Below are 26,665 nucleotides of genomic sequence, written 5' to 3'. Positions count from 1 at the left end.
TCCGATAGACCAAATAATATTATCTTGTAGGGGTTTAATAATGAGTAGTCAAAACGCTGCCAATTCACTATTGCTTAACACTTGGTACCGAACGATCAATTTGAACACCTACGAGGCGACGATGTAACTTGGGTAACAATATATTGCTTGACTTTCAGATATTTGATACATGATGATAGTTTTGCAGACATCTTTTTCACAACATAGCTTTGGAACTAACCAGGTCAATGATCGATGGCACGAGACGAAAGATCCGGAAATGCCAGAATGGTTGAAAGGCGGTGGTTCTGCATGGATGCGACGCTACGCCGCGCGCCGGGTGCACAGGAACAGAAAGGAGAAGACTTTTTGCTGCTTTGCACACGGATGGAGCAAACTGACATACCAGATGGTGTACGTACGGTGTGCCTGAAGAAGCGGGTGTCCGCCGCCGGAATGGCAACGGGTGTGGTGCTCCTTGCGTGCCCGGAGCGGACCGATCCTCTTGGATAGTGGCTTTGTCGTGGACGCCGGTTCGAGTACAGGCGTGCTAGCTCGTGGGTCGTGCTATCATGAACCGGCCATGGCAAGCTAACGACAGTTTCAATGATGGATCGGTGGGATCGTCTTTGTCTCAACTCTTAACTGGACGTGATCCCGTGAGGCCCGCAGCGGCGATTTACACAAAAATAATTTTTTTCTAAAACTATAGCACAGATTGACCCTCCGGCTAAACTATTTCACCTATCTAACATTTTGTGTGGCGTCCCTCGTGCGGGCGGCGCCACTCTCCCATCCGACGTGCCCCAATCGAGTACAGGCGTGGGTCGTGCTATCATGAACCGGCCATGGCAAGCTAATGACAGTGTTAATGATGGATCGGTGGGATCGTGTTTGTCTCAACTCTTAGGATTACCTTAGAGCATGTTTAATAATAGAGTTGACTGCCGGCTGTAAAGTTATGTCATACTCCACAAAGAGTCCACAAAGAGTCCACAAAGAGTCAACATAAAGCCCACTCATGCAATAAGTTAGCTATTAGAGCATTTCCAGCCGCGTCCCCCAAACCGTCTCCCAAAGCGCGCCGGATTGAGCGTTTGGGGGACGTATTTCGTTGATGCCGCGTTTGGGGGAAGTCGCTCCCCAGTCGCGTCCCCCAAACGCCGCCCCCAAACATTTAAAATACTTCTTATAGATAGAATAAAACTCTTTACTAATATTCAAATCGGTTCAACATAAACAAATTACATATAAAACTTCGAAAAAACATAATTAAATTACATATAAATTATTTTAAACTACTACTTCTTCTTCTTCGATGATGGCCCCGCCACGTCGTCGTCATCACGGTGGTGCTTCCTGCTCGTCACCTCTTCCGAAGAGGCGGTGTTGGCCGACGCGTCCGAGTCCTCCTCGTTGTCGCCGGTGCTCGCCGGCTGCGCCTTGGCCTTGGCCTTGGCCTTGGCGGTATTGGCCTTCTCGTCCGCCTCCGCCTTCGCACGGGCCACCTCCGCCTCGTCTGACCCTTCTTCCTCCGCGTCCTCCTCCACGCCCAGCCATTCCTCCGCACTGTCAGGTGGCGGGAGGGAATCGTCGCCGCTGCTGGGCGTCCGAGCTTTCTCCCACCAATGGCGCCATCCAGCAGGCTTTCCCTCGCTGCAGGTGTCGGACGGGAGCTCGGAGATGTAGCTCATCGTCGCTGGAGGTGTCGGATGCGGCTGGTGAAGATCCAAAAGAGCCGACGTACGGGTCTTATTGAGCGCGGATGAACGGCGGCGCAGAAGTCGAAAAGAGTTGCGGTTGCTCTTCCGAGGAGTCCTGAATCCATTCCGGCGGTTGCCGCATCGTCGACACGGTTGCCAATGCGACGGTTCCGCTTCCCGGCAACTGCACCGTCGCTACGTAGGTGGCGGCTGAGCGTCCGAGCTGCTGACGCGTCGGGCCCGCGTCGGTTCGCCTCGCTTTTCGTTGTGTCCGGCGTGCCCGGAGCGTCCCCTGTGGGACGGGGACGGGCTCGGGGCGCCGGACACCGTATCGGGCCGCGCCGGACAAAAATGGGCTTTGGGGGACGCGGCTGGAACGCATTTTCTGTCTGGCGCGTCCCAAATTACTTTGGGGACGCTTTGGGGGACGCGACTGGAGATGCTCTTAGATTGGCTGTAAGGTGGGCTCTAATCAAAAATTAATTGCTCAATGCATGCATACTACTGGGCCTTGGCTGCATGCAAGGTTCTTTTCCTCATTTGCTGTAAAATCGCCGGGCTACAACTAAAGCGCTTCATACGCGCGAAGTACACGTCCGTTGGGAACCCCAAGTGGAAGGTATGATGCGTATAGAAGCAAGTTTCCCTCAGTATGAAACCAAGGTTATCGAACCAGTAGGAGCCAAGAAGCACGTGAAGGTTGTTGGTGGAGGAGTATAGTGCGCCGCAACACCAGTGAAACCGGCGCCAACGTGGAACCTGCACAACACAATCAAGATACTTTGCCCCAACGTAACAGTGAGGTTGTCAATCTCACCGGCTTGCTGAAAACAAAGGATTAAACGTATCGAGTGGAAGATGGTGTTTGTTTGCAAAGAACAGTAAAGAACAATGATTGCAGTAGATTGTATTCAGATGTAAAAGAATGGACCGGAGTCCACAGTTCACTAGTGGTGTCTCTCCAATAAGATAACTAGCATGCTGGGTGAACAAATTACAGGTGGGCAATTGACAAATAAAGATTCAATACATATCAACGATGATTACTATGAGATTTAATCAGGGCATTACGACAAAGTACATAGACCGCTATCCAGCATGCATCTATGTCTAAATAATCCACCTTCGGGTTAGCATCCGCACCCCCTCCAGTATTAAATTGTAAACAACAGATAATTGCATTAAGTATGGTGCGTAATGTAATCAACACAAATATCCTTAGACAAAGCATCGATGTTTTATCCCTACTTGACATAATATTCTATATTCATCGGATCCCGCCAAACACAACATGTAGCATTACAAATAGATGATCTTGATCATGTTAGGCAGCTCACAAGATCTAAACAATTATAGCACAAGCGGAGAAGACAACCATCTATCTACTGCTATGGATCCATAGTCCAAGGATGAACTACTCACGCATCAATCCGGAGGCGGGCATGATGATGTAGAGCCCCTCCGGTGATGATTCCCCTCTCCGGCAGGGTGCCGGAGGCGATCTCCTGAATCCCCCGAGATGGGATTGGCGGCGGCGGCGTCTCAGTAAGGTTTTCCGTATCGTGGCTCTCGGTACAGAGGGTTTCGCGACGAAGGCTTTAAGTAGGCGGAAGGGTAGGTCAGGAGGCGGCACGAGGGCCCCACACGCCAGGGCCGCGCGGCCAGGGCCCAGGCCGTGCCGCCCTGTTGTGTCGGCGCCTCGTGGCCCCACTTCGTATCTCCTCCGGTCTTCTGGAAGCTTCGTGGAAAAATAAGACCCTGGGCGTTGATTTCGTCCAATTCCGAGAATATTTCATTTGTAGGATTTCTGAAACCAAAAACAGCAGAAAACAACAACTTGCACTTCGGCATCTTGTTAATAGGTTAGTGCCGGAAAATGTATAATAATATTGTAAAGTATGTATAAAACATGCAAGTATTGTCATAAAAGTAGCATGGAACATAAGAAATTATAGATACGTTTGAGACGTATCAAGCACCCCCAAGCTTAGTTCCTACTCGCCCTCGAGTAGGTAAACGATAACACACATAATTTCTGAAGTGACATGTTACCAACATAACCTTGATCAACATTATTGTAAAGCATATGAGATGGATGGAGTGATCTGAAGCAAAAGATTGCTAACAAAAGATGATGACTAAACAAATGAATCATATAGCAAAACTTTTCATGAATAGTGCTTTCAAGACAAGCATCAACAAGACTTGCATAAGAGCTAACTCATAAGCAATAAATTCAAAGTAGAATGCATTGAAGCAACACAAATGATGATTAAGTTTCAACAATTGCTTTCAACTTGTAACATGTATATCTCATGGATATTTGTCAACATAGAGTAATATAACAGGTGCAATAGGTAAACATGTAAGAATCAATGCACACAGTTAACACAAGTGTTTGCTTCTAAGATAGAAAGAAGTAGGTAACTGACTCAACATAAAGTAAAAGAATGGCCCTTCGCAGAGGGAAGCATGGATTACTATTTTTGTGCTAGAGCTTTTGTTTTGAAAACATAGAAACAATTTTGTCAACGATAGTAATAATTCATATGTGCTATGCATAATACTTCCTACAAGTTGCAAGTCTCATGCATAGAGTACTAATAGTGCTCGCACCTTGTCCTAATCAGCTCGGATAACACGGATTATCATTGCATGACATATGTTTCAACCAAGTGTCACAAAGGGGTACCTCTATGCCGCTCGTACAAAGGTCATAGGAGATCAATTGCATTTGATTTCTCGTTTTTAACGAGATCTCAACTTAGGACATCCATACCGGGACAACATAGACAACGAGATAATGGACTCCTCTTTTAATGCTTAAGCATTCAACAACGAGATAATATTCTCATAAGAGATTGAGGTTGTATGTCCAAACTGAAAACTTCCACCATGATACATGGCTTTGGTTAGCGGCCCAATGTTCTTCTCTAACACATGCATACTCAAACCATTTGATCATGAAATCACCCTTACTTCAGACAAGACGAACATGCATAGCATCTCACATGATATCCAACAAAGGTAAAAAGTTGATGGCATCCCCAGAAACATGGTTACCGCTCAACAAGCAACTTATAAGAACTAAGACACATAACTACATATTCATCACCACAGTAGTTTTTAAGCTATTTGTCCCATGAGCTATATCTTGCAAAGATAAAGGAATGAAATTTTAAAGGTAGCACTCAAGTAATTTACTTTGGAATGGCAGAAAAAATACCACATAGTAGGTAGATATGGTGGACACAAATGGCATGGGTTTTGGCTCAAGGTGTTTGGATGCACGAGAAGCATTTCCTCTCAGTACAAGGTTTGGGCTAGCAAGGTTGTTTGAAGCAAACACAAGTATGAACAGGTACAGCAAAACTTACACAAGAACATATTGCAAGCATTATAAGACTCTACACTGTCTTCCTTGTTGTTCAAACACTTACCAGAAAATATCTAGACTTAGAGAGACCAATCATGTAAACCAAATTTTAACAAGCTCTACGGTAGTTCTCCACTAATAGATTAAACTACATGATGCAAGAGCTTAAACATGATCTAATGAGAGCTCAAAACAATTGCCCAGTTATTCCAAACCATATGTAGATTTTTCTGATTCCAACCAACTAGCAATCAACGAAGCAATTTCAGACTTTGCCATGAACATTAAAGCACAATTAAGAACACAAGTGTTCCATATGAAAAAGGGGAGCGTAATATCTCCAATATAAGGATGGTGGGATCCAACTTTATTCAAACCAAAACAAAAATAAAAGCGAACAGACGCTCCAAGTAAAGAACATAAGATGTGACGGAATAAAAATATAGTTTCACTAGAAGTGACTCTGATAAGTTGTCGATGAAGAAGGGGATGCCTTGGGCATCCCCAAGCTTAGATGCTTGAGTCTTCTTAAAATATGCAGGGATGAACCACCGGGGCATCCCCAAGCTTAGACCTTTCACTCTTCTTGATCATATTGTATCATCCTCTTCTCTTGACCCTTGAAAACTTCCTCCACACCAAACTTCAAGCAAACTAATTAGAGGGTTAGTGCATAATCAAAAACTCATACATTCAGAGGTGACATAATCATTCTTAACACTTCTGGACATTGCACAAAGCTTCTGAAAGTTAATGGAACAAAGAAACTCATTCAACATAGCAAAAGCGGCAATGCGAAATAAAAAGCAGAATCTGTCAAAACAGAACAGTCCGTAAAGACGAATTTTACAGAGGTACTTAACTTGCTCAAACGGAAAAACTCAAAACTAATGAAAGTTGCGTACATATCTGAGGATCGCGCACGTAAATTGGCAGATTTTTTTGATTTTTTTACAGAGAGTTCTGCGCGAATTCGTAACAGACAGCAATTCTGTTTCTGCGCAGCAATCCAAATCTAGCATCAACTTTACCATAGAGACTTTACTTGGCACAAAAAATATGATAAGGAGAGGTTGCTACAGTAGTAACAACTTCCAAGACTAAACAAAACAGTAGTAAAATAAAACATGGGTTATCTCCCAACAAGTGCTTTCTTTATAGCCATTAAGATGGGCTCAGTAATTTTGATGATACTCTCGCAAGAATTAAGAGTTGAAGCAAAAGAGAGCATCAAGAAGCAAATTCAAAACACATTTAAGCCTAATCCACTTCCTATTAAAAGAATCTTGTAAATAAACAAATCATATAAGCATAATGCAATAAGCATAGAAAGGCAACACAAGCGCAACTTCAAGATTCTCAACATAAAGTGGGGAAACTTAATATTATTAAGATGCATATAACCATGTTTTTCTTTCTCATAATAACTTTCAGTAGCATCATGAACAAACTCAACAATATAACTATTACATAAAGCATTCTTGTCATGAGCTACATGCATAAAATCATTACTCTCCGCATAAGCATAATCAGTACTATTAATTGTAGTGGGAGAAAATTCAATAAAGTAGCTATCATTATTATTCTCATCACCATAATCATCATATATAGGAGGCATATTGTAATCATAATTAATTTTCTCCTCAATAGTAGGTGGACTGAAAATATCATATAAATCATTGCAAACATCATATATAGGAGGTAAAGTATCATCAAAGTAAATTTTCCCCTCCATGCTTGGGGGACTAAACATGCTCCTCAAAACCAGCTTCCCCAAGCTTAAATTCTTCCATAGCATTAGCGATAATAGTGTTCAAAGAGTTCATGCTAATAACATTGCTACAACTATTTTGCAAACAAAGTTTCATGGGTTTTTTAATTTTCTCTTCAAACACGTCATGTCCTAATTCAAGATAAAGTTCATAAAGATCTCTAATTTTTTTGTTGTTTCCATTAAGCCTAACTAGTGAAGTCACACAACTTAGTGTTCTCAGGAGTACTCATTTAACAATAATAAACTAAGTAAACCGAATTAAATAAAGTAAAACAAGTAACTAATTTTTTTGTGTTTTGATATAGAGCAAACAAGACAGTAAATAAAATAAAGTAAAGCAAGACAAAAACAAAGTAAAGAGATTGGATGTGAGAGACTCCCCTTGCAGCGTGTCTTGATCTCCCCGGCAACGGCGCCAGAAATTTAGCTTGATACGCGCGAAGTACACGTCCGTTGGGAACCCCAAGTGGAAGGTATGATGCGTATAGAAGCAAGTTTCCCTCGGTATGAAACCAAGGTTATCAAACCAGTAGAAGCCAAGAAGCACGTGAAGGTTGTTGGTGGAGGAGTATAGTGCGGCGCAACACCAGTGAAATCGGCGCCAACGTGGAACCTGCACAACACAATCAAGATACTTTGCCCCAACGTAACAGTGAGGTTGTCAATCTCACCGGCTTGCTGAAAACAAAGGATTAAACGTATCAAGTGGAAGATGGTGTTTGTTTGCAAAGAACAGTAAAGAACAACGATTGCAGTAGATTGTATTCAGATGTAAAAGAATGGACCGGGGTCCAAAGTTCACTAGTGGTGTCTCTCCAATAAGATAACTAGCATGCTGGGTGAATAAATTACAGGTGGGCAATTGACAAATAAAGATTCAATACATATCAACGATGATTACTATGAGATTTAATCAGGGCATTACGACAAAGTACATAGACCGCTATCCAGCATGCATCTATGCCTAAATAATCCACCTTCGGGTTAGCATCCGCACCCCTCCAGTATTAAGTTGTAAACAACAGATAATTGCATTAAGTATGGTGCGTAATGTAATCAACACAAATATCCTTAGACAAAGCATCGATGTTTTATCCCTACTAGCAACAGCACATCCACAACCTTAGAACTTTCTGTCACTGTCCCAGATTAAATGGAGGCATGAACCCACTATCGAGAATAAATACTCCCTCTTGGAGTTACAAGTATCAACTTGGCCAGAGCCTCTACTAGCAACGGAGAGCATGCAAGAACATAAACAACACATATATGATAGATTGATAATCAACTTGACATAATATTCTAGATTCATCGGATCCCATCAAACACAACATGTAGCATTACAAATAGATGATCTTGATCATGTTAGGCAGCTCACAAGATCTAAACAATTATAGCACAAGCGGAGAAGACAACCATCTAGCTACTGCTATGGACCCATAGTCCAAGGATGAACTACTCACGCATCAATCCGGAGGCGGGCATGATGATGTAGAGCCCCTCCGGTGATGATTCCCCTCTCCGGCAGGGTGCCGGAGGCGATCTCCCGAATCCCCGAGATGGGATTGGCGGCGGCGGCGTCTCAGTAAGGTTTTCCGTATCGTGGCTCTCGGTACAGAGGGTTTCGCGACGAAGGCTTTAAGTAGGCAGAAGGGTAGGTCAGGAGGCGGCACGAGGGCGCCACACGCCAGGGCTGCGTGGCCAGGGCCCAGGCCGCGCCGCCCTGTTGTGTCGGCGCCTCGTGGCCCCACTTCGTATCTCCTCCGGTCTTCTGGAAGCTTCGTGGAAAAATAAGACCCTGGGCGTTGATTTCGTCCAATTCCGAGAATATTTCCTTTGTAGGATTTCTCGAAACCAAAAACAGCGAGAAAACAACAATCGGCACTTCGGCATCTTGTTAATAGGTTAGTGCCGGAAAATGTATAATAATGTTGTAAAGTATGTATAAAACATGCAAGTATTGTCATAAAAGTAGCATGGAACATAAGAAATTATAGATACGTTTGAGACGTATCAGCGCTCACTCTCTCTCTCTCCTCTTTTCTCTCCCTTCCACCTCAGATTTTAATGATATTTTAAAGGCTATAGCCCGCTGACTCACCTTTATTGTACTTATCGCAGGAAACCTCCTAGGAGTCCTAGTACTAGTAACATACACCTTAGAGCATCTCCAATCGCGTCCACCAAACCGTCCCCCAAAGCGATTTGGGGCGCGCCGGACAAAAAAACGCTTTCAGCCGCGTCCCCCAAAGCCGTTTTTGTCCGACGCGGCCCGATACGGTGTCCGGCGCCCCGAGCTCTCCCCCGCCCCACAGGGGACGCACCGGGCATGCCGGACACAACGAAAAGGGAGGCAAAGCGACGCGGGCCCGACCCGTCAGCGACTCATTGAAGTTTGGACCTAACCGTCGCCTACCTCGCGGCGGAAGTTATTCGCGCGCAGTGACACACGACGGCATCTTTGCCTTAATGGTGATGGAGGGGCAGGCGAGTCGTCTCTTCGGTGCTGCGCGGCCTCCACGCGTCGCCGGCGTTCGCACGCCACCGCCCGTTCCCGCGCTTTCTTCCCACCTCTTCTCGCCTCTTCTGCGCTTTCTTCCCGACGTCGGCGTCTATAAAAGGCCCTCCCGGCTCAATGGCAGCCACCACAGCCGCCAGCACCCCTTTCTCCACCACAAGCACAGCCCTCGTCTCCTCCACCACCAATGCGCAATGGCGAACCGCCCTGGCGAAGGCCAGTTCCCTCCACCGCTGTCTCCTCCACCACCACCACCGGATTCGCAGCTCGGCATCGACCCCGCCGCCCGGGAAGAGCGGCGGCGGCGAGGGATGCAGCTCTGACGTGGACATCGTCAGCAGCGGCGGGAGGCACTCGAGCAGCAGGCCCGCCAGCAGCGTGAGGCGGCGCACACGGCGGATGTAGCGGCGTTCTACACCCTGGCCCCACAGCTGAAGAGGCCACGGCAGCAGCAGCGTGGCACGAGGAGGCGATGGCGGACACCATTGCGGCGTTCGACGCCTCGACGGCAGAAGAGGCGCGACGGCGCCGGACGGAGGAGATGGAGCAGCGGTGGGCTGATGAGCGCCGCCGCCCGCGCGAGGAGCGGGAGACGCTGTACCGTGAACGGCGGGAGGCGATCGAGCGCCGGCGACGGGACTCGATCAAGCGCCAGCAGCAGCTGGCGACGGAGGAGCGCCAGCATCGGGAGGCGGCGCTGGCGGCAACGGAGGCGGCCTGGGGGAGGCGGGCGGACGAGTTAGCAGGTGGAGGCCGGCGTGTTGGCGGCGGCGATGATGGAGGCGCCAACGGATGAGGAGGAGGCGCCAATGGAGGAGGAGGAGGCCTAGGCGGAGGAGGAGGAGACTGAGATGGAGGACGACGACGGTAACGACGAGTTCGACTGGTCCGACGACGACGGGCCGCACCCGGACGAGACGGCCGATCAGCAACGCGCGCTCGTCGAGTCCTTCGAGTCGGAGAAGAAGCTTCAGGACGACGCCCGTGCCCGCGAAGAGGCGCAGATTCGTCGCGCCGTCGAGCTCTCCCTCCAGGCGGCGCAGCAGGGGAGGGCAGACGTCGACGCGCTGCTGGAGCAGCGGCATCTGGCCACCGCCCTACGCACGGAGAGGCGGCGCGCGCAGCAAGAGTTGCGGCGAAGGGGAGGCGACGACGGGGCGGGACCGTCGAACGCACCGCCGGGCGGTCAGTAAGCTAGGTTTAGATGAAATCTAGCCGTTTTCATTCAAACTTTGTAATATATAATCAAATTTGAATGAAAACCTTTATTTTCGTGCACCAATAATCAGTTGGGGACGGCGTTTGGGGAGCGACGTCCCCCAAACGTGGCACGAACAAAACACGTCTCCCAAACGCTCGATCCGGCGCGGTTTGGGGGACGCGACTGGAGATGCTCTTAAGGTGACCATAGTGCTAAATATCATATAGTAGTATCATGCATATGATACTTGTGTATGATACTATCTCTATAGTGTGTAGTATCATAGAGTAGTATTATAGTTATGCTATATTTATTGCTATTTAGAATCTCAATGCAAATTAATGTACACGATTTGTTTGGCATTAATTTTTTTCGTGATATGCGCTATGATACAGTATCCAGCTATGATACTCTAAACTCATCTCTCCTCCTTAATTTGCTGCCACATCAGCATTTTTATGAAACCAATATGCATGATACTACTAGCTAAGATACTACCACTATGGCTAGTCTTACCGCAGGAAACCTCCTAAGAGTCCTAGTGCTAGTATTGCCCTTCATTGCAAATTAACTGCAGTAGTTTAGGTAAGGATGTAGTATCTAACTGCAGTAGGTTTATTTTTTAGAAAACGAGGGTGAAACAAACCCGTTTAGGCATCAACTTGATCCACATAATATATTTATCAATTGAATTATTGAACAGGGCTTTATAAAAATAGAATACAAAGAACAACTCGGAGCCGCCTCACCACCATTGTTATCGCATCGCCTGCAACCTTCATGAAGGGGGTGGCCATGTTGGGGCGCCCTGATTGCACACCAACACACATCAAACTTGGATGCTCTCCAAACCGAGCACCAACCGGTCCATGAGACCCTTAACGCGCACCATGGCACATAATCAAAACGTCATCGTCGATAACTCGTCATCTTTCGCCGACCCATGTTTGGGACAGGGATCAATGCATTGATCTTGGTAGATATATCGTCGACCCCGCCACGGCACTAGATAGCGCCACCGCCCTACGCACATCTACAGCGTTGTTCCGCTTATGTTGGAAAAAGAAAGTTGTGCTATTTGAAATGGAGGGTTCTTTTTTATGAGATTAAGCCATTAAGGTTCAGCATCTTTAGAGATCACACTCGCAAACTGATGCTGAGATCAAAATTCATATTCCAAGAAATAGGTAACTGAATTCTAACTGAAAATCTCATTTTCTAAATGTTTAAGAGCATCTCCACCGGTGCCTCCCAAATAGTCGCCAGCAGAGGCGCCGGCACCTCTGTATGGGGACGTCGGCATTGCATCCTCTATTTGGAGGAGTTGTTCCCACACCGGCATCCCCAAACCGGCAGCCCCAATAGATGTTTTCAATTAACATCATAAAAGCATAGAAAATCGAATAAAAGAAGAAACATTTCATTCCACAAACTAATACATAATTGGAAACGTGGTTTACACGAAGATATTGTTTGGAACATGGTTTTCTACAAACTAATACATAGTTTGAACCATGGTTGACACAAATACAAAATATTGCAAAATAACTAAACCTAACTAGGCCGGTCATCGCAGGTTTCGTGTGCTGCCAAGAAAGAACACTCGAGGGCACACCCAGTCACCTAAACTAGAAAATTCAGCTGGTGACGGTGCCCCTGTTGGTTCTTTCGAGGAAGAACATCCAAAAACATGCGTGCCTATTTTCGCTGCGAAGAAACAACACTCAGGCGTCGTTCTCCTCGACGTTGTCGGCAGCGCATCTCGTCGAACACCTTGACGCTCATGTCCCCCTCACCAAGGTAGGAGAACATGAGCACGAAGCCGGCTTCGAGGCGGTGGTAGCGCGAACTTCTACCAGCCGACGTGGAGGTATATCTTGCCACGCACATCGTAGATCACGTCCACGATCCACCGGCAGCAGCCGCAGGCAGCCTCCCGCAGATGCAGCGAGCCTGGGCGCCCGTCGCCGACGACGAAGTCGGCGAAGGTGTCCGGCAGCCTCTGGATGTCGTGTGGGTCGCCCTTGAGGACGACGACAAACTCGAACACCACTCGCCGCTCCTCCTCCTGCAGATCCGACGATGAAGATGACGGCGTCGCCTGTCGCAGGCGACAACGAGCGTGCAGCTCTGTCGCGGTCGCGGCCACGACCTCGGCCTCGACCAGACATGGCGTCGTCTTTTCAGATGGTGGCGGCTAGGGTTGGGGGGAGAGGCGCTAGGGCTTGTGTGTGTGAGAGATGATGAGAGGCGGTCCTTTTTATAGGCCGGAGGGAGGCGGAGACCGAGGCGCTCATTAACGCCGGCACGCAGTGCTAGGCGCGACGGGACGGTTCACTTCGCGTATGCGGAAACTGCACCGCCGCTACGCTTCAATAACTCCCGTCGCGAGGTAAGCGACGGTTAGGTTAAAATTGAATGTGCCGCTAACGCGTCAGCCCCGCCACTCCCCGCTGGGGTCGACTTTTGGGATGTGTGGCTGACAGGTGCCGACGCGTCTGATTCTTGCCCTTGACCAAGGGATCGGCACGGAGTTGTCCATGCTTCTATTAGACTTGAAAAACCACCGACGGCGTTTGGAGTGCGTCGATGTGAGCCCATATTCGCTCTTGGCCGCTATCGGGACCGCTACGGGCTCCACCGCATAGCATGCGGGTTCAGAAGGCGCGCACGCCCGAACGTGACGTGACACGTCCCACCTAGTACGTGCAGGATAGTAATGACAAAGATCCCCGGGGCCCGAACCCACGCAGGCGGCGATACGGCGGCCTCGGCGAAGTGACGCGATGCCTCAGTGTCTAGCCTCTCTAGCTACCAGTACAAGGTCGGGCCTGATGACTGCCTCGGCGTCCGTGCTCCGGACAACAAGACGTCGGAGCAACCGTGCAGCCGTGATTACGAGATGAGTGGAGTATACGTTGACGGACGCGCATGAATCTTCTTCCAAGACAACCGAGCACTTTACTCCCTCGCAAGCTTTTCTTTGCTCAATTTCTCGGTTTTACCCCTGCGCTCGGTTTTCACTATTGCACGATTGATCGAGGTGCGTTTGATTTCCTCACTTCCCCTCCAGCACCCAAGAAAATATCCGGTGAAAACCAACTTTTGATGGAAGCCGGTGAAAACCATGTAAAAAAAATATGATTAAAAGTTTTAAAAAAATCTAAAGAAGAATGCACTATGTTGGGTAGATAGAGTTCTACAGAGACGTAGATGTTTAAGATGAAACTCAAAATTGTTTATAAGCTATGAAAATGCCAAATTGAGCAATAAATATTACAAAACAGTAAACGGTACTATTTATTGCTTCATTTTTCTTTTACATAAGTGTGAAATAAATATGAGTTGGAACTTGCAAATTTGTGTGTACGTAGAACTCTACCTTCCCAACATAATGTATTTTTTCTCATTTTTTTTTTAGATCTCATCACTATGGTTTTCATGAAGTTTTTATTATAAGATGGTTTTCATGGGATACTTTCTCCCGGCACACTTTCGTGATAGCTTCCCTACGACATCCCTTTCTATGGAGCAGTGGAGTAGTAAATCTTGCAACATTAACGGAGAGTAAGAGCATCACCAATCGTAGCATTCAAAGGGCGTCCGGGGGTGAACTATAGAGATGGTTTTGAAGACCACGGAACAAAAATAAAAGAAATTGCCGGACAGTAAAGTGGCATGTCCCTAGTGGGAGCCTCCAACTGATGTCTGGCAGCTGTTATTGATATTAAAGGTCGGACTAGGCTTACAACTAGGCATGGACAGCCCGGCCCGAACGACCCAACCTGGCCCGGCCTGAAAATCCTGGTTGGGTTGGGCTCGGGCCTGGATTTTTAGCCCAAACATCGGGCCGGGCTCGGGCTTATAGTTTTTTGCGATGTAGGCAAGGTTTGGTCGGGCATCTCGGGCCAGGCTGGGCTTTTATCAGTTTGGTCTGGGTTCGGACTCGATTTATAGCCCAACAGTTGGGTCGGGCCTGGCCCGAAACCCGACCCGGCCCGAGTTTTGCCCAGGTGTAGCTAGGATGCACATGCAGCCTCACGTCGGACATAAAGTTTGTGTCCGACGTCCTAGGCTAGCCCCAGTGCACTGGGGATGGGTTGGGGACGCCGGACAAAATGTCAGGGAGCACCTGGACACGATTTTTTGTTTGGAAGAACGCCGTTGGAAACGAATTTTATCTGGTGCGTCCCAAAATCCTTTGAAAGCTCCTTTGGAGCACACCGCTGGATGCTCTAAGTTAGTTGTAGTAGTACCAGCACAAGAAGAGTAGGTGTAGAAGTACCTATGACGAAATATATATTTTAAAATATTAAAAAAACTAAATGTAGCTCATAAAAAATTTGCATCAAAAATGTATTTTGTGTGTTCTATGTAAAAAAGACAAAATGAAATATCTCGTGAAAATCTATTTGGAGCACTGGAAATTGCATATTTTTGCACCGGCCATAAAAGATAATATTTTTTCTTGAAACTTCCGGTGCGAGCATAGAATGTCTGAAAGTGCACCCCATTTTGTTTTCAGAATTTTTAGACATTTTAAAATACATATTGTCGACGGTGGGTGCATGTACACTTACGAGTCATAATGGATTTCCGAAGACTTTGGTGCTACACGCTTCCGGCTGCATCACCACATCCCCCGTTTCAAGTAACCTCCAATCTTTTCGCTGTGATAAATCAGGAGTGGTCAATTCTACAATTTGGCTGTATAGAACCACAACAGCAGTGTAGCGCCACCACCAATTTTTTTGGCGAGTTGGCTAACCATCCAAAATGATGCGTGCTCAATGTCGGGTACGGATCAGATGATATATTTCATAACTTTGGCTGTACTAGTAGATAGTAGAATTCTTTCACTTTGTGTGATTTGCCATTTGGTAAGACCGTAAAGGAGGAAGCTTGTAACGGCCACGAGAGAGTACAGTACAGTAATGACGACGGAGACGACGACGCCATTACTCTCACCTCCAGTCAATGACGCCCCGATGTGTACAAATTTCTCAAGGTTCAGTCAATGCCACCAGCAGGCCTACACCTCTACTCCAAGCTTTCTAGAGTCATGGTACATGTACGGAACAAAACAAATACTCCAGCAGATGATGACAGCCAGTGCATACATACAGACTATTGCAGTAGACTACGTATGACACACGGGTAGAACATAAGCTCCGATGAAGTATAGAAGAAGAAGAAGCAACACGGCCGCCCGGGTTTTCAGAGTTTCAGTTTTACAGAAAACCTGCCATCGGTGGCCGTCCTGGACCGATGCAGAGAGGTTCAGAGGTAACGACGGCCAGAGGTAAAAAAATCGTTGGCAGTGCTGTCGCGGCTGGCCATATGCTATGGAGTATCCACCCCTATCGCACATGGATCTACAGTCATAGTTTTGGTCCACAATTTACATAGCTTTCGACTTGCTCTCCCAGCTGCCACTACGCCACCTTAGAAATGTAGGAAGCGACCCAATATGTACAAGAATGTCTTTCGAATTTATTGGGACATATAAAAATATATTAAATACTTGAAATAGTCTACATTCTAGACCTAAAATTCATTCTGAATTATTCTACCTTCTAACTTTTAGTCAAAAACACTGAAAACAGAATTGTTTTGCTCTCTTTTCTGAACGTTGTTATTTTCAATGTAGCTTAGATTGGTTATTCACGTATCTTCTAGAATGTAGACTATAAATCAAAATGGAGGAAGTATACCGATGGCTCGAAAAGTTTATACACATGGATGTGCTTCCAAAAAGTTATTTGGACACTTTTGGTATATGCCCCAAAAAGTTATTATGGCTAATCTAAAATGTGCCCGCAAAAACTTCTTAGGCCACATTTAAAATGTGCCCTGAAAATATTTTAGGAAAGTTATTAGGACACATCCAAAATGTGTCCCAAAATCTTTCTAGGGGACATCCAAAATTCAGTTTACGGTAATTACATCACACATAACCCCCTGTAGCTCACACAGCCTAGGTACACATATCCCATTTCAAAATTCAGTTCGAAATTCATAAAATCGTTCAAAATACAGCGTTCACACAACCTCGGTACACCAATAGCATTTCAAATTTTATGTGGCACACAGTACATATAATCGCAGTACAGATAACATGTAGCTCACATGATCAAAATTCAGAGTTATCGATGCGTTACACACCGAAGAGCAACAGACACAGGGCGCTCCCGGCCAGCAGCGCGCGTAAACGGCAAGCAGACACGGAGTCAAAAGGCTGGAGGCGGCAGCAGGAGCAGGGATGAGCTCTAGCTAGTTGCCATGGATGCATCGTGCATTCGTGCAGGGTATGATGCAATGTGGCCCGGGAAATAATTGGGGAGATTTTGTCTCTGGACGACCCGTGTGCAATGCATACTGAAGGGTACACACGTACTGCCCGGTTTTAATTGGGCTGGTCCGGCAAAATCCCCTGGCGTATGCAGACGGTACTGAACAAGATCTCTCCGACGCTCACTTACCCAAAGCTGGTCCTTTGCATCGTGCAACCCCAGCTTAACGCCCGGAGCTAGTAAAACACAAGGGAAAAAAACCATTTCCAACCAGTACGGCCACCAACGGAATAAACGCAGGAGCTAAACCCCAATTAGCGGACAAATGCCTCCAACGGGATACATACACGGGAGAAAAGCGTAGCCCCATCTTTTTTTCGTTTCGCCCGACGGCAGGGCATTGCCGGTGGTACCACTGCGATCCATGGCTGCTACCGTGTTGTGTTTTCGCGCCAAAACACGCTCGTCATCCTGCAGCGGTGGTCGGTAGACTGCCATCCACGGCCGCTCCACTGCAGCCACAAGCTGGTGATTGAGATTTTTCACTACTCATCTGTGGATCAGAACTAGTAACTGTGAACATGTCAAGTATGCAACAAGAGTAAATGGACACATTAGCGCGCCGGTTGCTGAGTTTACCCCTTTGTTAAGGGAGGGACACATTCCAAACCAAATTACAAACCTGCCCAAACTCTTCATCAAAATAGAAAACAAAAAGGAAATAAGTATAAATCAGCTCCTGCAACTTTGAGTTAATCCGATCTATGGAAGCTCTTGTGTTTTTGCGACAAAACACGTTTGACATCCTGCAGCGGTGGTCAGTAGACTAGGACCTGACCTCATCGATCCATGGCTGCTCCAGTGCAGCCACAAGCGCTGCCACCGGGGATTGAGATTTTTCCAGTTCTCATTCAGGGATTGAGATTTTTCCAGTTCTCATTCATGGATCAGAGCTAGCCGTGGACATCTCAAATCTGTGTGTGCAACAAAAATTCGCGGATGCCACGTTTCACATAAATGGATAGTAATGCAAACCGGTACTACCTGAGTTTGACACATGGGGTCTCCCATCCCCTTTGCTAACTGTAACACTCTACACAATTCAAAGCAAAATTAAGAACCTGCAGATACAGAAAAAAAGATAAGCACATATCAGCTACTGCAACACAAGTTACAATGGAAAGAAGTTCGTGTCCAAGCATTGACCCGAGGCTCTAGAGTTCCTTGATCACATACCTTGAGATGTGTTGCCAAAAATATTTGTTCCTGCTCACCATTATGAAAGAGGTAAGCTAAATGTCAGTAAAACTAAAAAATGACTTAACATGTGAAGTGATGTACTACGTCATTGCCCTGTGATGAAGAAATTTCGCCTGTTATTCTTAGACAACGCTTCTCACACAACACGTCAGTGACAACAAAACTCACTTGTGTTCCCTTCTACATTCAACTACTGATAGCAAAGAGGGGCAAATACAGTGGAAGAACGATCTGGAATTCTTTTTCCAATTTACAGGCTTCACCTTTTATGTTTATATACAACTCCAAGTAGTCATTTCAACTTAACTGGAAATAACTGTACAGCTCAGAAGTGTTATATACAAAAGACAGAGCACATGAACCATGTGTTCTGCAAATATAAACATCACAATTCACGCTAGCAGAAGTTCTCCAATGCATCTGACGCCTCCTAGACAAAAAGGTTGGAGGGGAAAGACTAATGCTCTGACTGCCATGGATATAATCCTCCAAATCTCGTGAAATCATGTTTCCCATGAATAAGTTAGTTCTTGATGGACCTCTGCTGTTGCCCGGTCAATTGAGCACTGCAGAGATGACTCCTCAAATTAGCTATGTACCTATGGAGACGCTGCTGGTTGAATGGTGATAGGGAGAAGACTGGATTTAGCGGCAAGGAAGCTGCTTCCTGCAATATAAACGTGAGCAGGATGATTGCTTTTGAGTACAGTGCAATTGATTTGCTTTGGCATCCCAAAAGTTCCTTTGCCTGAAAAAGAATGTGGAATAGTCAATAATTAAAACATTAATTGTAACCACTACACAAATAACACATTAAGAACGTATTTAGAAGCAGAGTTTACAGGGCAAGGGAAAACAATGCAACCCCACAGGTCCAATCATATCAGATAAGATTCCCATTTAAAAGAAAACTGTGCTCAGATATCAGGGCTAGCTGAAGGAAACTACGAAACTGTAGTTTTGAGACTGAACCATAAAAACAAAAGTACCACTATCCTAAAACTGAAGAGAGAAGGGTGCCTGTGTAGCACATCTCAGGGCAACCGTGCACAGTGCAGCTCGAAGGGTCAAACTTGGAGAAGTTTGACTTGGGGAAAAACTACAACTTCAATCAATTTGGAATGATACGAGTATTGCTTAGCCGCAACCATGAGTTCCGGCAAATAACCACAAAATAAATGTGTCCTAGAGCTAAGTGTTTCATCCAACTACAGTGTGCAGGACATCTTTCACAAAAGTAGATAACAGGGTATTCTCAAAAGTAGTATCGTGACTGCTAGGAAATTAGCATTTTTGCTTGTATCATTGTTTCTAAAGAACACTTTCTTTTCTTTTTCTTCTTTGAAATATAAAAAAACACTCCTTTCTTCCCCTCGCTTTGTACATCATTTCCTACTACAGACATTAATTAATAGGCACATGATAGGACAACCAACTGTCTGGACAGCCAATGAAATAACCTGAGCATCAACCAACTGTCTGTTTTAATTGACACGAGCATACAGCATACACATGCAGGCAATCTTCACAAGTTGGTTTCAATTTAATCTGACCAGATGTAGTACATTTGAATGATTTCCTGATTAATATTAACTGAATTATTTTTACAAAGGTTACATCAAGGCATTTGTGGCTATCAGTGGTGAGTATCTCATACTGTTCTCCCCAAAAATACATACAGGTGATGCATATCCTCTTTTCCCATGATGTGCATAGAGAAATGAAATCTAAATCAACCATTTATGGAACATAGATTGTGATACTTACAGCACCGCCTCTCCCATATACTAAAGCATTTTGGAATATGATTTCCATCGCATCTGGCATCTCAGTGTTATCTGGAAACAGACAATGGTTATAATAAGAGTCTCAGCGTAATCTAAAAACAGATAGCGGTTACAATAAGAGCTAATATTATAGTACTAGGAAGAAGATATGTCGATATGAATGTTCTAACCATTGTTCTCCCGCAACCTATGTGATATCTTCTCTGCGCGGTCATATGCCTTGATAAACCCACTTTCAGCCCAGTAACAAACAGAAGCCAACCTAGTGAAATCCAATCCTTGTGCTACATTTGGTGATAGACGATCCTCACTCTTTGGCAGGAAATTCTTGTCTGCAGATGTTGAAAATTGTCCATCATCTGAAGCATCCACCAATAAGCTAGATGCACTAAGTGCCTCTTTCCAGACAGCAAGTATTACAAGTTCAAGTGACAGAGCCTCCAGGTCAAGCCCTTTAAGAAGCTGCATATAGCACAGAAAAAGCAGATGTAGGTGATGTTAAGATGAATTTGGAAATATCGATTCTAAGCTATAACATAAATTATCATAGCTATGACCATCAAAAAGATGTCTGCGAAGACAATACAGACTTGTAAGCAAACTCTATGAAACAAACTTGAAAAAAGCTGCCAGCAACACCATGAATTGCTGGAACTTTTGACAGATTGACGTTAGATGAAAACACGTTAAGCCTAAACATGACTTGTATAGGCCAAATTACTCGTGAACTTCAAAAAGGCTGATAAGAAATGTACAGACTAGAGAAAGCTTGGCAATCCAATTAGTTGCTCCCAATTCTACTCTGAATGCATCCGTATCATGCATGTAGTAGCCAAATATGCATTAAAAAAAATTAAGTAAACCATGTGACTGAGGTAACAGCAGAGTTTAAAGAAGAACCAAAATCTACACTGTTACATATTGGAAAAATAAAATATAAACTGCTAGTTCAAAGCTGTTCTCAAAATAAATAAAAAATGTCTGAGTGACCGTGACAAAAATATAGAGCAAAGAAGTTCCAGTTTGTATACTAGACAAAATGAAGATGGAACATACTGTTCAATGGACATGGTACTAGTTTGGCACTATAGCAGTAATAGTACCTTCTCCTGAGCAAGTTCTGTGAGAATAACAATATACTGATTCAGTAGCTGAAGCCTTGTATAACAATCAAGTGGCCTCCCTCGCAGATTTTCCATAGAAATTGACTCATGCAAAGCGGACTGTGGAGTACATCCATGGTTTTTCATAGTAACCACTCTACAGAGGGAGCTTCTGTTTTGGTTCTGAACAGACTCTTTGCAAGTCAACCTGTCATCACCGCGGGATCTTGCACCTGTGAAATCTTTCATTGACTTCTCAAGTAAAGATAGCATTTCCACAGAAGTGGTGTTCGCGTGAACTAGTACATATTCTCGTTCAATCCACTCCCATGAATCAAATACTGCAAAATACACAAAATTAGCGCCTAAGCAGATGCATACAATATGTGAAGTTTCAGACAGGGCACAGCGTACCTTTTGGATCCGCAGTTTCAGAATTTACTTTGATGATAGCAGTAGAGACAGTCTGGCATGTATCCTTCAAATCAAGATCATGATGGGACTCGCTGATAATTTCACTTTCCCTGAAGAGTCATAATAAGCAAGATTACGAACAAGGAGATATGACACGATTAAACCAGATACAGAGTGGCATGTTTTTGTAACTATTGCTAAAATGCGAAAACGAGATCTAGAAAAAAAAACTGCAGGATTGCTGCACATAGATTTGCTATTCCAATAGATGAAACGCGCAAAAAGGAGTCAATGATGCACTACATGTGATGTGCACACCTGAAAACTCCAAGCTCAATTCAGATGTAGGTGCAAGAAACAAAAAAAAAAAACAATCACAGCTTGCATATTTTAGTTCGCGATTACAGAATTTGACCATTCACCATGGTTTTATATACTTTTTTTTGTGGTGCATGTGTGGGAAGCTTCCCATGTGGGCACCCGGTATGTTTGCTAAGTTCAAGTTACATGACCTTATACGGGATTGTTTTCTGAAAACAAAGCAGATTACTCAACACTGCCTGATGGACTGGTGCTTTTCAAACACTGCCACCAGGGTAAGAGGAATACCTTGATGTTGCCAAAAACTTGTGATTAAAGAATTCCTCAAAAGGCATTCTCTCCGCTGCGTGATTAAAAGCAAATGTTAATGTGATTCTGTAACTGATAACTTAAACTTGTATAATGAAAGTTAAGATTAAATAGCCCAAATCGAAGTTGAATAAATATTACTGCAAATAATAAATTAGTTATGACACGCCTGATTTGTAGAGACCAAATGAAGTGAAAATACTAATAGCAGACCCACCTGGATCAAGGCATATGAGTCTTCTGCACAGGTCAATGAAATCAGGATGTAAATCAGCCTCCATATCTGGCGGGAAACTAAGGCCATTGGATGTCAGGACTTTTTCACGCAGCTGCACTCAGAAAACAAAGAGCAAGCAACATAGTTAGGTTATATGATTTATTGTGATTGTACTAATACTGTATCTAGTTGTACAAACAATAGGAGCAAACCTGGACTCTGTTTTCCCCAAGAAATGGTAACTCCCCTGTTACTAGCTGGAATAGTATGACTCCAACACTCCATAGATCTGCCTGCAAAGTTTTTCTGGTGGAGATTATTGCCTGTAATTTTAACATCCATGAATTTAAAGCAGGTTGGTAACCGGACCTTTGCATCATATTTATCCCCCCGCCAGATTTCTGGGGCCATATAATATGGAGAGCCACAAAATGTGGCAGCCAAATTTTCATGCATCAGAGATCTGAACCAGAAGAAAAAACATTCAGCTGTACATTTTCACTTATAAAAGATCGTTCGCACCAGAAGAAACTCAAAATGAGTGCACTTTTTTGGAAACAATATGCACAGAGAAAATTTCAGAATGAATATGACAAAGATATCATGCCATTATGAATACATATATAACTTGGAGACATATAACATTTCCAAATATATTTTGTGTTGTTCTCCATGTCCCCAGTAATTAAAGGGGAAACAAAATTAGTCCTGCAAGTGCAATAGTGGGGATGAAGCTCTCACCTAGCAAACCCGAAATCGCCAATTTTCAGTGTAATGGCATCTCCATTAGTTGATAGCAGAAGGTTCTGCATGATTCACAGCACGATCAGTATAGAGAAAACAATACATCTCCAAATGATACTGGATGGATCAAGCAACCAAGCAAGAGTAATAACTATCCACATTTTACTAGATTTGTAACTTGTTAATGTGACTGAAGTAAACACCGGCATTAAGTTGAGAGAAAGATCCTCTATGTAGTTTGGCATTTAATTTAATGGTAAACAGAGGTTGGTTGGGGCTATAGATGTGAGTTGAGATGTTCACAATTAATACAAGTTTAGTTGATAACCATGGAATGCCACGTAACTTTGAATCCCACTGGCCCTTAGTTTGGGCCTTGGTTCTGCATGATTCATTCATTCTTCATCAGCACAGAGACTCCAAATGATACCGGGTGAATCAAGCAACCGAGCAAGAGTACTAAATATACACATTTTACTAGATATGTAAGTTGTTGAATGTGAGTGAAGTAAATACAAGCATGAAGTGGGGAGAATGATCCTCTATGCAGTTCAGCATTTAATGGTTAACAGAGGCTGGTTGGGGCAGTAGATGCGAGTTCAGATGTCAACACATAAGTTTAGTTGATGATTATGGAATGCTATAAGAAAAAGAAGAACCATGGAATGCTATAAGTAGGAACTTTGAATCCCAAATACCCTTCCTTTAGTTTGGGCCTTGGTACCCAAACACAAACATCAGAAATGACTGATCAAACCCGATTAGCAGCAGATTCCAGCCATGGACATGAAAATGCCCGATGGATGGACGCCCAAACAAGCCCTAAACCCTAACATATGGAATAAACATCCGTAAGATCCAACCTGTGGTTTGAGGTCCCGGTGCACGATCCTCTGGCCCCGAAGCACCTTGAGCCCCTCGGCTGCTCATCCAAACAAACAGAGCAGTGACAAGGTTGTCAAAAGATAGTCCTAGTAATACTAGTACAGTAGTAGCAGTAATAATTAATAAAGAGGAAAAGTGCTACTAGAAGGCTGGACTGGGAACAACATACATACCGAGCTGGCGGGTGAAGTCCCTGGCGACGGCCTCCGGCAGCCGGTTGCGCGCGCCGCCGTGCGCCTGCCTGTAGGCCTCTAGGTCTCCCCCGTCGCAGTACTCCAGTACGAGTAACAGCTTCTCCCCCGTCTGCGCGCGGGGCGAAAATCGCGAAAGCATTTGTTACGAATGGCACGAGAAGGGGTTCGATCGAGGCTAGTAGGCGTGGCCGGGGACGGAGGGGGGATTTGGGGGTTTATTTACTGCTACTTGCCTCGATGGTGTCGACGAGCCGGAGGATGTTGGGGTGGGATAGGCTGCCGAGGATGGCCATCTCCTGCAGTATGCCGCGGCGCACGTAGTCGTCGACGCGGCGGCGGTCGATCTCCTTGACGGCGACGCGCGCGCCGGTGGGGCGGTGCGCGGCGCGGAAGACCTCCGCGAAGGTGCCCTTGCCGACCATCTCCTGCAGCTCGTAGTCCCCCACGACCCGCGGGGGCTGCGGCGGGTCCTTCTCCGCCTTCTCCTCCTCCATGGCGCGTGGGCGGGCGGTCCTAGTCGCCGGCGAGTTTGTCGGCGAGGGAGGGAGACGGGAGCGCGGCGGTGGTAGTTTGGATTACGGGGCCCGCGTGGCCTGGTCAGTTGGGGAAGGAAAGGATATTTGCGTGCGGGCCGTGGCGGTCAATCTATCTAGAGGGGCCCCACATGTCAGTGACGTGGTGATGGGGAAGAGATCCTTATCCCTCGGTCAAAACTACTCGGGTTCATACCTCACGTAGACTGACGCGGTTGGCGTTGGTGCGGTGGGGTCAGGTTGTCAGTGACTGAGGCGAGCGATGTATCCGGCTTTTTATGCTCACAAAAAGTTGGGGCTAGCCGTGGTTAAAAGCGACGTGGGGTAAGGTACGTGCCTTTTTAAAATACGGTTTGCTGTGCGGAGGGGTTTCGTGTGGTACAAGGTGTTGCTTCCTCGCAGGGTACTGTGGCGACGTGACAGGTGTCGTGTGCGATGCGGCAATCCTGCCGGTGCCGCGCGCAAGCTAGCTTTTTGGTGGTGCGGTCGGTGCCTCGGTGGGACTTGCATGATTCTCAAATGCACAATATTGACCATAGTTTTCGCACTTACTCTGTCTAAAGAGATAGTGAAAAGCTATATGACATACAAGTATTTCTTACTACAGCTGTCCAATGAAGGTTGTTTCAAATTTGTAACAATTTAAATGTATCTAAACACATTGATGTATCTAAATTTTAACAAATCTCAGACAGTTTTAATGAAATGGAAGGATCATTATAAATGAAACGATGTTGAGACAACAATCATATCGATAAGACTTATATTTTACGAACACGTGAGCATAAAACTAAGTTCACATGACAATGAGCACATGTTAGAATAGAATTATATTATACATATCATGAAGGCATGTGAACAATTATCCTTTTTATATATAATACTATCTAGTGTTCTTATTAAATAACTACCAAAATTCTTAAACAAATAACATGTGATTATTAATCTTGCAGTCATTATGTTAGCTTCCCTCTCTAGCGGCTTATTATTGTATTGTAACCTAGTACATTCCTATGATTTGCAAAATATACGTACTAACTCTCTCTTCACCACTTAGGGCAGCAGTGGAGCCAGGAATTCTTCGGAGGGTGTGCATACTTGAGAATTTTTTTGTCGCGTAAACATGTACTATAGATTTTATCAAAATATCATTTAAATTAATGAAGTGTCACAACTACTATTTTCACTAATTGGTTTTTAAAATTGCACAAAAATACAATACAAACAATTGGAAATATAAAATAGCTTTCACCAATGAATTATATCATGAAAAAAAGTAGTTCGTATCCTCGCCACTTTGAATCCATTCGGGCAGTTGTGTTTATTTATAGAGTGGGAATGCCTATTTTAAAGAGTTTATGTAATGTAGAGTTGCTCTTCAAATAATTTTGAATCTTTTTTGGGGCTCACCCGGCTCGCCTGTTGGCACCACGTTTGACTTAGGGTTTCTTTTATTCTCATGATTTTGAAAACGAATGAATCAAATATTGCAGTATCATGACCACTTTATTTATATGGTTGTAATTGCTTCAATTTTATTTCATAAACTATATATAAAAAAGAGAACATTTCTCATGTGTTAGAGTACACATCTTTTAATGAAACTAGTTGATACCCCGCGCGTTGCTGCGGAATATTGATATGTGTCCTAACCAGATTATGTGAAAGATGCACGTTGTTGGGAGCAAAGTTTAACAACTTAACGACTCCTTGTACTTGTTTGTCCACTGCCAATTGGCAAACTGGAATTGGTCAACCATGAAAGAAAGACTGATCACAAAAATGTACCATGAGTGTCTTATGGAATTAGAGTCAGACAAACACAAATTTTGATAGTTCGAAAGTGGAAATAGACATGGAGTGTTCATACAATTTGTAAAACCTTACAGAACAAAAATGATATAACTGAAAAAGAAACGAAGGACGGTCATATCTACAGAGACAAATACATTTCAGCGTCTCAAGTACTAAAGAAAGAAAAATATAGTATGTTGCCGAAGAAACATACTGACCTGCTCGGCATTGGAACATCGTTAAGTACGCATAATTGCTAA

The 26,665-nt window shown here is 44.8% G+C and overlaps 1 protein-coding gene across 1 annotated transcript; it reads right to left on the bottom strand.

Annotated features, from left to right (window-relative positions):
• Window positions 1–18,256: 18,256 nt before the first annotated feature.
• LOC124701262 (serine/threonine-protein kinase ATG1a-like) lies at window positions 18,257–24,587 on the bottom strand. The gene is made up of 13 exons (XM_047233309.1): window positions 24,312–24,587; window positions 24,058–24,187; window positions 23,863–23,921; window positions 22,997–23,061; window positions 22,625–22,718; window positions 22,468–22,548; window positions 22,256–22,367; window positions 22,018–22,072; window positions 21,409–21,518; window positions 20,995–21,335; window positions 20,062–20,353; window positions 19,872–19,942; window positions 18,257–18,852 (listed from the first exon to the last, which is right to left on the bottom strand). The coding sequence occupies exons 1-13, from the start codon at window positions 24,570–24,572 to the stop codon at window positions 18,628–18,630; spliced, it is 1,896 nt and encodes a 631-aa protein (XP_047089265.1). The 5' UTR covers window positions 24,573–24,587; the 3' UTR covers window positions 18,257–18,627.
• Between the last annotated feature and the right edge of the window lie 2,078 nt (window positions 24,588–26,665).

The sequence above is a fragment of the Lolium rigidum genome, chromosome 3 (genome assembly GCF_022539505.1).
Source record: "Lolium rigidum isolate FL_2022 chromosome 3, APGP_CSIRO_Lrig_0.1, whole genome shotgun sequence".
In the NCBI taxonomy this organism is placed as follows: Eukaryota; Viridiplantae; Streptophyta; class Magnoliopsida; order Poales; family Poaceae; genus Lolium; species Lolium rigidum.
This window is presented reverse-complemented; position numbering and strand designations above follow the sequence as displayed.